Source organism: Papaver somniferum, chromosome 6 (genome assembly GCF_003573695.1).
Source record: "Papaver somniferum cultivar HN1 chromosome 6, ASM357369v1, whole genome shotgun sequence".
NCBI lineage: Eukaryota > Viridiplantae > Streptophyta > Magnoliopsida > Ranunculales > Papaveraceae > Papaver > Papaver somniferum.
This window is the reverse complement of record NC_039363.1, coordinates 41662320-41675972: the sequence shown is the minus strand read 5'-3', so window position 1 is coordinate 41675972 and position 13653 is coordinate 41662320. Positions and strand designations below refer to the sequence as shown.

Genomic DNA, 13653 nt, shown 5'->3' with positions numbered 1-13653 from the left:
CCTTGATAACATATCAAAACAAATTACTTTGTAGTTTCGGTTTTGATATTGGTTATCAAAAACGGTGTGTGGAACCCTCGTGCTTAACTCTATAGGTTTGCAAGTCTATTTTGAGATTTGTAAGATTCTTTGTCCTTTATTTTTTCGGTTTGTCCTTTATTTTTTCGTTTATTTGTCATTTTGTGATAAAAAAAAGGGGGAGACATATATGGAGTAAACAAGTGATACTAGCATTAATTTTATATTGATTGGTATCACTAAGGAAAAGGACAATTGTGCTTAAACGTTTATCTAACGAAAGAGTGAGAGCATAGACTAAGAGGGAGTAACATATCATATTAATTGGTATAACAAAGACGTGTGGATTGATAAAATCTACCTATCTCACCTTTAGGGTAGTATTAGATTTGTTATTATAATGTCAACAACGGCATTTAAGGATTTAATGTATACAGGTTATTGTGTTGTTGAATTCGGGAATCAAGCGTATGTGTAATGAATTCTTGTAATTTGTTTATCCATATGATTGTAAGAGTTTTTTCACTAAAATTGACAAAGGGGGAGATTGTTAGAGCATAGCTCGGTTGAACCCACCAAGCGTTGTTATGTCAAGTTTGGATGTCATATTTTAGTGAATCAAAACTCATTTAAGAGTCGCTTGATTATGTACTAGAGTCAACTTCGTATATGTTAGCTTGAAAGTATTAGGATATGAGACATTACAAGTATTGCGAAGACTTGAATAAGTGAAGAAGTAACGACAACATCATCCTTCCACTTGAGGTTAGTGATATTTGACTTGAACTGTTTCATTCCCTAACGTATTTTTCAAGTCGTGCATATTGAAAACAAAACTGCGAAGCATGAAAACTCTAGATAGACGAAGTATTATCCTTCAACTTGAGGTTAGTAACTACGACTTGACTTGTTCTATTCCTATCTTTTGTCTTTCAAATCTTTTAGATTGAAAACATAACATGCAAAGTTATATTATTATGATCAAAGAGTTAAGGAATACAATACGAGGTTTATTTCTTAACCATTAAACTTTGTAGATAAGACATCGACATAATCGTTTAAATACTATTGTGATTATGTATGGGTATGAGGTGAGGATTTCATCCTAGGAAACAATGTTTTACATGTGTTTTAAGGAAGTAAGTTCATAAACTTGTTTATGAATCGAAAAGGAAATTGCTAGGCGTTATTGGTATTGTTATTCATTGCATGTCTTGTGAAGAACCAATATGTGTGATTTAGTATAGCCGCTCATGACTTGTTTGTGTTCTTCGTAAAACTATTCACAAAGGTCTGACTTATGTATTGGTATGACTTTTATTGGTGAAACCGATTTTAATTAATCACCTGAGTTGGTATGATCGAGTTTGTGATTTGTGTATGACCGAATTTGCATAAAGGGGAACCGATCCTAGTAAGAGGTGCATCACATCACAATGGGGAATCGATCCTTGTATGAGGTGCAACAAGTTTGTAGCAGAAAGGGGAACCGATACTATGGACATGTGCAACACATATAATTTAGATACCATATATATGTGCGGAACCGATCCTAGTACCTATTCAACCGAATTTTGGAAAGTTAGTGTGACTATGCACAGTACTCACATGGAGGTAGAACTGAAACTTGTTTTGGTAGAACCGTTGAACCCATGATTTGTGATTGAGTGTTCTTGATCAATCACATAGTTCTTGAAAGTCAGATGAACCAATTCTAAACTTGTTTGGAAGTGTGGAAAATCAGTTTCAAGGTTGTAAATATGAAAGAGGACTTACAAAGTAAGGATGTCGACACACTTTGAACACAGGCAGTAATGTTTATCTTTGATTGTTCAGCAAAGTTATTCCTTAATAACTAAAGGAAGAAAATCTCAGGATCGAAACATAAATAAGTTAAGAATCTTTTAATTAAGGTCTTAATTTTATTTTAGGAAAATGAAAATTAGTAATGTGCATTTACTAGTTAAAGATTTTCCAAAAAGATTTTCGGTCAATATTTTGGACAGAGCATTTCCAGAAATTATGGAAATTGAATTTGTGCTTTAATGAATATCTTGAGAATATTTTCGGTTTTGGAAATTCCTTGGTGTCCAAACTTCCTTGCCTATAAATAATTGAAGTTTGCATTTCTAGCAAACTAATCCTCCGTGACAACAAACTTCATCGGTTGTGTTGTTACTGGTAAAGCCGCCTATTCGGAGAGGAGAGTAACCTAATTAGGCGAAATCTCTTACGGCCGCTCAGTTTAAAGCCTTCTTTGGGATTGAGAAGCTCTATTAGTACCGTTGGTGGGAAACTAGATAATTGCGGTTTATCTTGTGTTTTCAATTGATTTGATTGACTAACGGTGGTTGCACTTTGATTGCACCTAGTTTGTTTATGTTCGAGAATCTTCTCTTATGATATAAGATTCACTCAAACTAGATCGAAGTTTCGACAAGGATCTTTAGACTTTTATTAGTGTTAAAGACGATCTTGTGATAATCCATTGTTAACAGACTCCGTTCTGTGCGTGATTGATCACATGAGATTCAAATTGTTGTGTGTAGGTGTTTATTGAAGATCTAAGAAGATCTGAAGACAAAGAAGATATTGAAGATTTCTGATTTAGGGTTCATAATCTTTGATGTGCACAATACTTGTTTCAGTATAAGAGGATCCAACTATAATCGGTTTATCCTTGTGATAGATTGGATTGATTAGTTGTGTAGATCTACATCAATACAATTTTTTGTGATTAAAAGTATTGATTGCAAAATCTTAACAATTACTTCGGTAGTTGAGAATAAGATAGATCTAAGAACCCGACGAAGAATTTTATTGAGATAAACAGAAGAGCCTTTGTCGAACTCACATCACTTGGTTGAAGAGAATTGATACCAAACAAATTTTTTGTTCCTTTACTGTTTGGAATACGAACCAAGAGAATTGTTCCAAGTACGTGACTTATTCATAGGTCGGAGGCGTGGGAATACAGACGGAACTAAGTGGACTATAGGTCTATTTGCTTGGTCCCAACTATATGAAGTTGGTGTAATTTTGTGTAACGACTTAATCCTGAGAGTATTAAATTCTGGACAAGGTCCCGAGGTTTTTTTGCATTTGCGGTTTCCTCGTTAACAAAATCTTGCTGTGTCATTTTCGTTATATTTCCGCAGTATAATTATTTTATTATAATTAAAGTAAATTACACAAACATTAATTCCTATTTACACAAACGTTAATATTCTCAAAATTCTAGAGTTTTAGTCAAGATCAAACTCTTCTGAAAATCCAAAATATTGCTCGAATGCGCACCAGAAAATATAAAAACTCTCATGATCGAGTCATGGAAAATGTGGTGACACGTGCATGCCACCTTGACCGACCAAGGTTGGCCCTTAGGCTTGCAAGGAGCCGGTCCCACATGATTTTGACCTAATTAATCTTCTAAAGTTTATATTTGGTTAAAACTCTTTGCAACCAACCTGGAACTTGATCAATCGACCATCAGCTGGTCTCTCGACCACCAAAACCGGTTTCATACCCCTTGGTCGATCCCTCCTCTCTCCATAATTAGGTTTACCACCTAATGCTCAGACGAGCACTATTTAATAATGATTAAACGAGTATTTAATCATTCTTTCACCAACTGGTCTACAAAGGACTCTGGTGCATGCTCATTCGATCACCTGGGCGCGACATGGTCGGTCCATCATCCCATGTAGTCGGTCCCTCTCACATATTGGTTAATTTTCAGTAAACCATCAATTAATCAACAATCGATCAAAGTTAGGGTTTCAAACCAAATGCTCTGCAAACCATAATTCTGAGCAGGTTAAAACACTAATAATTTTATGTTGATCCAGCAATCAATATCCTAATTAATTATAAAATATTCGATCCAACTACCAGTATTTTTAATTAATATTTTAATTGGTCCTGCTGCCAATGATTCATGAATCGAGCAGTATTGCTCAAACGAGTGATATTTGCTTAAACAAGCAATATTTATTTTGCTCATATATAACACAAAATTACTTAATAAACAATCGACTGGGTTCAGAACTCATTGATTCAATTATCAATTGCTCGACCAATCAATGTTCCTCATGTTGATTCAACTACCAACATTCGAGAATTCTATTGATCCAGCAATCAATATTCTGATTTATATTTAATGTTTGGTCCTATTACCAACATTTTTGCTCGACTGAGCAACATGGTTCGAACGGAAAACCATCCAATATTTCTGATTCCTACTTTGTCATTCGATCACTCATGATATAATAGATCATAAATGAGCACTCTGTACAGTTCAGAAATATCCTTGATTTCCTGTCGAATAAGTACTCGATCGAGCAATCTCATCGGACGCTCAATCCTACTATCATTATTACTTCAACCGGTAAAATGATATATCACAATTCATCAAGACTCAATGTCTTTCCATTATTGTGTCCCAGCAGGCACCTTATGCTCAATCCATGAGTCTTAGAGCATACCATATTCAATCATTATGCTCGACTCATCAAGGCTAAGACTCATCGTCTAGTCAAGTCAACAACTGAAGAAGTCTGGAAATTCAGTCTTGTTGGTCGTTTTGATTTTAAATCCCTTGGTTTGAAGTTTGAGGAAGTTAAGAAGATTTTGTACGATCAATGGAAGCTAACCGGTGTCCAGTATATTCCATGGATTAAAGGTTATTTTGTTATTAAATTATTCAATGAAGTTGATCATAAAAGAGTGAACTATGAAGGTCCGTGGAAAGTTAAGGAACAACAATTGAAAGTGATGCCATGGACGCCTATGTTTGATCCTGAATCGGAGAAGGTTACAAGGGATCCTGTTTGGGTGCATTTTACGCAACTTCGTCTTGAATATTGGGATGAAGAAATTCTATTTAGAATAGCTCGTGGCCTTGGAAAGCCTATTGCAGTTGATCCGAGAACCCTAAAGCATGAATATGGTTATTTTACGGCGGTTCTCATTGATATTGATTTTTCAAAACCTCTTGGTAATATTGTTATTGATGATAAGGAACAGTCTAAAGGTTTTTATCTTGATTATGAGATCTTAAATGAGCCTGATTTTTGTGATCATTGTAAATCAATTGGTCACGTTGAGGATGATTGTGGAACTAAAAAGTTTAATGAATTAAAGAAAAAACATGATGCTGAAGCTGATCAGGAGAAGCGTGCGGCTCTTAATATAAATATGGATGAGTTAAAAAAATATTTGGAAGATGTGGAAATACAAGAAGAATGATCCACCTAAGAAGCCGCCTGGAAAAGAAATTGATGATGCAAATAACGTGCCACCGGAGGATCCAAAGAATAAATCTGATGAGTTATTGATTGGTGGTGTTAAGTTTGCTGGTATCCACACACTCATTCCAAGCCCTTCTAACAATACTGTTGGAGATGTTCGTACTGGTGTTGTGGCACAAGATAAGCTCACGCCTGAATCTGTTTGCACAAATCGTGCAACTGATTCGGTGCAGAATTTATGCGAAAAAGAAGATGATGATGCACCATTAATGTTGTTAGTTTGGAAAAATAAGAAGAAGAACTGTTTGCATACTATGATGAGCAAAAGAGGATTGCTGCTGAGTTGGCTAAGGCTGCTGATTTAGCAAAAATTGAGCAGGATTTGGCGTTGCAAAAACTTCAAAATGCGAGAGATTTAATCATGAAGAAAAATAGAATTGATGAGGAGAACCGTATTCAAAGGGAAGCAAGTAAAGAACAGGAATCTCAAATTGAGACATAACCTGAGACACAGCAAGCCGCAACACAAAGTACATCCATTCCAAATATTGAGTTTGTAGCCACTGGAGATCCACTTACTACATATATTATGGAGCCAGCAGGAGATGATGGTTTTAGTCCCCCAGCTAAAACAACATGAAGGAATGCGCCAACCAACACAGCGGAGCCTCTTGAGACTTCCAATATGTTCGATACTGCCACTGATGAGAACGAGGAAGAAGTTGAAAACATTGTTATGGAGAACCAGCCAACTGTGAGTATTACTAATACAGTTGAGACCGAAGCTGAAAATTTGGAGTGGAGTGCTGCTAAGGATGAGGATGATAGATTAAATAAGGAACAGGCCGAAAAGAAGAAGTTGGATAATTTTGCCAAGAATGGCGTTTCTACAACAGGTCCAAAGAAGAAACTTAAAACTGTGCCCAAACTGGGCGAAGAGGAAGTCCAAATTGGAAGAAGAGGTAGAAGTCAAACGCGTAAAGATGATGATAAGGGTTCGACAAGCCCTTCTGGAGACTTGGTTAAATAATGCGTGTCTTTTATTGGAATGCTCAAGGCTTGGCTAAAGATGATGCAAGGGCCAAGTTGGAAGAGCTATATCTGCATAATCCAGACATAATTTGTATTGCAGAACTGCAAGTTTTTTGCACTACACAATTTTTTAGGAAGTTAAAATTAGTTGATTTCTGTGAAGATGTTATTACAAATGAAGCTGGCGAAGAAAAGGGTAACATTTGGGTCTTGTGGAGAAATTCTTTGGCTAGGCCGGATGTGCTATCTTCTTCAAAGCAAGCAATCACTTTGAATTTTGCTGGTGACATCACGACAGTTCATGCTTCTTATGATTCGGTGGAAAGGAAAAGACTTTACCGACAATTGGGGCTAGGTTTCATATTTATTCCTTGGTTGGAGTTGGGGGAATTTAATTGTGTTTTGCGCTTGGATGAAAACAAGGGTGGTAGGACGATAAAAGAAGTTTATATAAATGAGTTTAGAAGTTGGATCTCTGAAAATGGTTTGGTTGAAGCTGATGCTATTGGGAAAAAATATACTTGGTCCAATTTTCCGAGTGGAATACGAAGAATTTTTTCTAAACATGATAGAGCGGTTGTTAATGATGCTTGGTACGATAAATACGCGAATTGGAGGTGTAAAGCCTTGCCTAGGTTTGCTCGGATCATTCTCCCCTTTTCGGGTTTGCTTTTGAGAATCCAAGGCCGGCTAGAGTACCTTTCAGGATTCAAAAAATGTGGCTTTCTCATCCTAGTTTTATGCAGCTGGTGGAGGATAATTGGAAAATGAGGCTTGATGGTGCGCCTCTTTTTTTTTTTTACTTCTAAATTAAAGATATTGAAGGAGGCGTTGAAGATTTGGAATAGAACTGTTTTTGGTGATGTTCAATTTCATTTGAAGCAAGCTGAATTAAATCTTGAAACTAAGAATTATCTTCTTGATTATGACCCGACGGATGAGTTTCAATTTTTGAAAGTTCCGGATGCTAAGAAGGTTGTTGATGATGTGAGAACGGAGTTGGCAGTTATGGTTAAGATGAAGTCGAGAGTAACTTGGTTGGAAGATGGTGATCAAAAAACTGGATTTTACTATAATAGCATTCGGATGAGGAGGAGCCGAAATACAATCTCAGAACTTAAGGTTTCTACTAACACTACTTTGTTTTTGCAGGAAGAGATAAATGATTACATTTGTTGATGGTGGTTTTTAGCTTACGGCGAAAACTGTAAAAGTCTATCTACCTGACCCAGCATCAGAAGTAGTAGACCTTGATATATCTATATTCTACAAAGAATTTAGAAAATATATTAGAATATGATGAGTGCCTATGTCTCTCTTCACATTATATTGAAACTCAATCTCCCACATGAATTGTTCACTATTTTAGAGCATAATGAGTATTTAAGCTCCTAACTGCATTACTCACTAATGCCGGAGCCTGCCTAGTATTTTCCCATGCTATGTTCCTATCTGAACTCTCAATATTGGCATGACATGACAATTAATGTTCACTCGCAGCGGAGTAGCACGAATCTCCCGAAGTGTCAGTATTGATATCTGCATGAAAACACTCACAGGATGCACCACTCTCTAATAAAGAGATTTCCGTGTCAAGGTGCTCTTAACTAAAAGTTAGCACGAGCGACACAATTCCTTAAGGAAAACCTAGACTGTCCATTTCAGTCTTAAAATCAATCAAAGCCATATGATTTGGCCAGTCGATTCAACAAGCTTAGCCTCTTCCTAGCGAAACTAGGCAATCTCCATAGTGTCCACCAACGGGCCCACTATTACCTCAGCCGATCGGGATACTTTTAGTTCACCCACAGCATCCCTGGTCGTTAGCCAAAACATGGATGATCGCGCTGTTGAAAAAGAGCTCAAACGAGCCAAGACCGACCATAACGGTCTCAAATTCATCATATCCTCCCAACTTAGCTGGCCTAGTTTGAGGGTTTATGTCTTCCTTCGAATGATCAAAAGGGTGCTGGTGTGTTCACCGGCGACCCAACTCCGTCCTTGGTCGGCCGACTTGCTCATGGCAAGCCAAGAGCGCATCAAATTGCTTGATCAAACTAGGGTGAACGCGCTTTTTTGAAAACCCTAGTTTGCGTTGCGGCAGCATGCTACTGTCACAAATCGATCACATCCGTCCAACTTAACCAGCCAAGTTGGACGGCTTAGATCGTGTTTCAGACGACCAATGAGGTGCAAATACGCTCACCAGCAACTCGCATTCGTTCCTGGCCGGTCGAACTACTTATATATGCTAGCAACCACCAAAAACACTAGACCAAAGACATGCCAGGCGCGAGAATGAAAGGAATCTTAATCGAATTAGGCTTCCTAGGTCGGTCTTAAATTAATCGTGACCGACCAACTTCTCCAGCCAAATTGACCGGCCTAAATTCAATCTCACTCAACGAGTAGGGTGTGGATATGTTCGCTGATGGCTCGGATATTGTGCTGACCAGTCGAGTATTCTCTAGCACGCTGCGAGCGCCCAAAATCGTTGGCCAAAAGTAGGTTCTCCACACGACTTTAAAACCCTAAAATTGAATCAACGGCCGTATGCAACTGCCGCAAATCATCTCCGCCGTCCAACTTCGCCAGATGAGTCGACCGGCCTAGATTTGATTTCAGGTGACAAACAAGATGTCGTCGTGATTGCCATCCACTCCTCTTCCATGAGGAACGATCGTCCAAGCAACAACTAGCCCATAAGGATCCCAAACGATCGTCCAAAGGTAACTAGTTGCGCTGCTTGCATGTAATTCAACAACAGTCATTAACTGCCGCAAATCGTCTCAGCCACTCAACTTGGCTAGCCAATCTAAGCGGCCAGATCTAACCTGGATCGGCCGATAGGATTTTAGAATGGCTACCAGTCGCCACTCTCCTATAGGGACTGATCGGCCACTCACCGGGATGCGTGCGTAAAACCTACCAACTCCCTGAAAGAGGGTGGTCATGCTCCTTTTAAGACGCTCAATCCACGACTGATTCAATCGAGCTCTAAAACAACGATGCTTCTTGCACATCTATTATTTTCAGCTGCTTGTTTAAAAGCGATGCTTCATACACATCGATTATAAGCGATGTTTTATAAATATTGGTTTCACATATAATTTATTATTTTACCTAAAAGGATTGTGTACTGCTTTTAGCGACGAGTCTCACGACTCGACCCACTTACTCGAGACATCAAACATGTCATAAACTGGGGGATGCTCACTGGGGTATTGGTCTGGCGGTTTACAGCGTGCGGCGTGCAACACGCCCATTGAGAGAACGTGTCAGGGAAGAACGGACGGTTAACAACAATGAGATAGTGGGTAAAGGCGTAACCAGTTTTCCCTCGTAACGGAAACGTGGTGATCACCACCTTTTACACAACTCCACTTCTTCACTGCTTAATCACCTCCACTTCCTACGAGATCAGTGGGTGCTCGAACATGACTTGTATAAATAGGATTTCAACCTATTTCGACAAAAAACAAGTGTTGTCAACACAAGTATCCAGAAAACACCAAGAACTGATAGCTTACATTCTGCAAGCCAGTTCCACATTCTGATACAAGTCATAAAACAGCCATACCTTCGTAATTCAACATTCTGATCTCAACACCTTCTTCGCTTCCTTCCCTAAGATCAACCCTTATCCTTCACTTTGTGACCGAGTTGAATCTAGAATGACCATTTCTTGGTTTAGGCCAGAGTCTTACAGATTGATCTCTCGAATTTAAAAGTACTCCCGTGCAGTGCATTTGTTTAGGGTTTGAATTCGTTTCTCATCGACACACCCAAATTTACCAAAACCAACAGAATCAGTTTTTACCCTAAAGCAACATTGTTAATCATTAAATCCAATGGTGGTGACGTTAATATTGACGCAAGGATGTTTGATATTGAGCATGAGAGCATTTCAGCTGCTGAAAGTGCTTTTATGGATGTTATACCGTCTTTGGAGGAAGTTAAACAAGTTGTTTTTGACTTGGGAGCGGATTGTGCGCCTGGCCCAGATGGCTTTACAGGTTCTTTCTATAGACAATGTTGGAGCATTATTTCTAGAGACCTTTTTAATGCCATTGCAAACTGTTGGGCGATGCGAAAAATTCCCAATGGCATTAACTCTAGTTTTATTGTTCTAATTCCAAAAAATAATAAATCTGATGCTATCAAGGATTATAGACCAATTGGTTTGAGTAATTTTTTCTTAAAAATCATTACAAAGATTATGGATACTAGACTTGGTACTGTGCTTAACAAGTTGATTTCTGTGGAGCAAGTGGCGTTTATGAAGGGAAGGAATGTTCATGAGAATATAACTTTGGCGTCTGAGTTGATCAATGAAATTAATACGGAAAGGAAGTATGGAAATGTTAGCCTCAAACTGGACATTGCCCAAGCTTTTGATACGGTTAGTTGGGATTTCATAGCTGAAGTTTTTCGTCAATATGGTTTCTCCGAGATTTGGTGTAAGTGGATTCTTAGTATTCTTAACTCGTCTCGGATTTCTGTTCTGATTAATGGCTGCCCTGAAAGTTTCTTTAGTATCACAAGAGGTTTGCGTCAAGGTGATCCCCTTTAACCTTTGATTTTTGTTCTTATTGAAGATGTTTTAAGCCTCAATCTCTCTAAGTTGTTTGCAAGACGAAGCATGTACACTATGGTTAGTAAGAAAAGTGTGGCGCCTACACATCTGCTTTTTGCGGATGATATTCTTATTTTCTGCAGGGGTAATCTACAAAGTCTGCAAAATTTGAAAGATATGCTCGGTATGTATCAACGAGCTTCTGGCCAATGCGTAAGTTATGCCAAAAGTAAGTTTTGCTATGGAGGTGGTACAGGATCTCGGGCTATTGCTATATCTAATTATTTGGGCATGGAAAGAGCTTTATTTTCGGATAAATATTTGGGAATTCAATTGAAGCCTGGTATTGTTCGCCACATTCATGTTCGTCAAGTGGTGGAGAAGATTATGGACAAGATGGCCGGTTGGAAGGGAAAGCTTTTATCTTTTCAAGCTAGACTTGTGTTGATCAGATTGGTGATTTCTATCTATATTATACATTCCATGGTTGTGTACAAGTGGCCATGTACGGATTATTAAGCAAGTGGAGAGGGCCATTAGAAATTTTCTTTGGTATGGTGATGCTGAGAAACGTAAATATTTTACGGTTCTTTATGATGATTTGTGTCTTTCAAGGCGTGAAGGTGGCCTTGGTATTAAGAAATTGAATGATGTTAACAGGGCCATGCTAATGAAGTTGTGGGTTTCTATTAGAGACTCTAACAAGACTTGGGCTAGATTTTTGAGGGTGAAATACTTCAAAATAAATGGCAATTTGATTGATTACAAACTGGGTTCTTCGGTTTTTCCAGGAATCAGACTGGTTTACAATTTTGTGCAGAAACATACACGCTCGATTATAGGTGATGGTGCTAATACTTATTTATTCTTTGATAAGTGGTGTGGGTATTTTTCGATTGAGAAGAGGCTTGGAATCACTTTCAAAGGCCCTAATGATTTTTACGGCTAAAGTTAGTGATATTATTGTTGATGGTTGGGCCATACCTCAGCAAACTAGAGATTTGATGTTACGCTGCAACATTGATGTTGAAAATTTTCCACTTATTGCTGGCGATGAAGATTATAAAATTTGGGACCTTGATAGTAAAGGCGTTTTTTCGGTCAAGACTGCTAAGGATGTCATTAAAGCGCCCGCAGAAGTTCTGCCTAGTGCGGCTCTATTCACTAGGCAGGTCGTGCACCCTACCTTGAGTGTACAATACTGGAAGATTTGGGAAAATCAATGTTGTGCTAGTGAAGACAACATTATTAAGAAGACTGGCAGGAGCATGCCTACTATGTGTCGCTTGTGCAGGAAGAGTTGCGAAACTATTAGCCATATCACTTGGCAGTGCAGAGTTGCTATGAGGATTTGGGCTTGCGCGGCTGGAATTTTTAATCTACAACCTAATGAAGATATGGTGGCCTCTTACAAGGATGCTAAGGGGCGTAACAGGATGTTAAAGGACCTGTATCTTGTTGGAAAACTTGCAATTGTCACGGAATTATGGAAGTTGCGCAACAAGGCTTATTTTGAAGATAAGGCAGTTCAATGGCTTGGATTTAAGGGGAGGGTCTATCAGGTAATTCGTGATAACTTAATTAGAATGAAGGGACACATGTACAACAATTTAGAAGAGTTGCGCATATTGATTTATTTCAAGGTGCGACATAGATCATGCAAAATTTCTACTCCAATTGAGGTTAGTTGGTCTCCTCCTAATCAAGATGAAATCATGATCTGTTGTGATGGTGCGTCACTTGGTAACCCAGGCCAGGCTGGTTCTGGTGTTACTTTTCGTGATGCCAACTCAGCGGTGCTTGACGTTCTTTGTGTTGGCCTTGGTTGGCAGACTAACTATTATGCGGAAGTGTGTGCGGTTATTTATGGTGCGATGTTATCCAAGAGGTGGAATGTTAAAAATATTTGCATTCGTTCAGATTCGATGAGTTGCATCCAAGCTTTTCAAAAGGGTGAGCTTCCTTGACATCTAATGCAAAAGTGGAGAATGACGAGGAACTTCGACACCAACATACGCTATATTCATAGCTATATGGAAGTTAATTTTTCAGCTGATGCTTTGTCTAAGCAAGCATGTTTGCTAGCTGAAGATATTTTTGAGTTTTATAAGGGTAGGCCAGGTTTTATTCTTTCTGTAGAATGGCCCGGGGAGGGTTATTTTCGCTTCAAATAGGTTTTTTCTAGTGGGTGGCCTCACGGCTAGCCTAGTCCCTGTACAGTTTTTTCTTTCTTAATTTATTTTTGGTTGACCGAGAAAAAAAAAGAGTCAACAACTGACTAATTAAATACACGTCTTCCATGCAGACTCCATATTCATGAGCATCAATCACGTCACATGGGGGATAAAACCTAGGGTTTTGGTTTGGCGTCCTACGAAACGTGTGTACACCCACCGATGAGAAATATGAGTAAGTCGTGCAAACGGCTGAGGAAGTTAGCAAAGTAGTGGATGGAAAATCAACCAAGTCTCCGCACGACATGGAACTGGTTTACCCACGATTTCCCAATTTCGCATTCTTTCACTCCAGCAACCGTCACACTTACTGGGATCAATGTGTCTACTATTTTTACAATATAAATTCTCGATTCCATGATTGAAGAACCAATAGTTAATTACACAACAATTTCGTTCAACAAGAAATTATCTCTCAATCGATCAGAACTTATCTGAACTCAACAGTTCATAAACTTGCAAAAATATCCAACACTTTCACAATCGATCATCATTGATATCACACACTTCTCAGCTTCCCACTTACAGATCGACCCTCATCCCT

General features: G+C 38.6%; 1 protein-coding gene across 1 annotated transcript; it reads left to right on the top strand.

Annotated features, from left to right (window-relative positions):
* The first annotated feature begins 6296 nt into the window (after window positions 1-6296).
* Window positions 6297-7478, top strand: LOC113290758. Its single transcript, XM_026540340.1, has 2 exons — window positions 6297-6875; window positions 7116-7478. Exons 1-2 carry the CDS (start codon window positions 6297-6299, stop codon window positions 7476-7478), a joined length of 942 nt encoding a protein of 313 aa, XP_026396125.1.
* The last annotated feature ends 6175 nt before the right edge of the window (window positions 7479-13653 follow it).

Excerpts from the sequence above, each read along its gene's own strand:
- LOC113290758 (XM_026540340.1), top strand. The coding sequence starts at position 6,297 with ATGCGTGTCTTTTATTGGAATGCTCAAGGCTTGGCTAAAGATGATGCA. Across the intron at positions 6,876-7,115 it reads TTTCTAAACATGATAGAGCG|ATATTGAAGGAGGCGTTGAA; the intron begins GTTGTTAATGAT and ends TCTAAATTAAAG.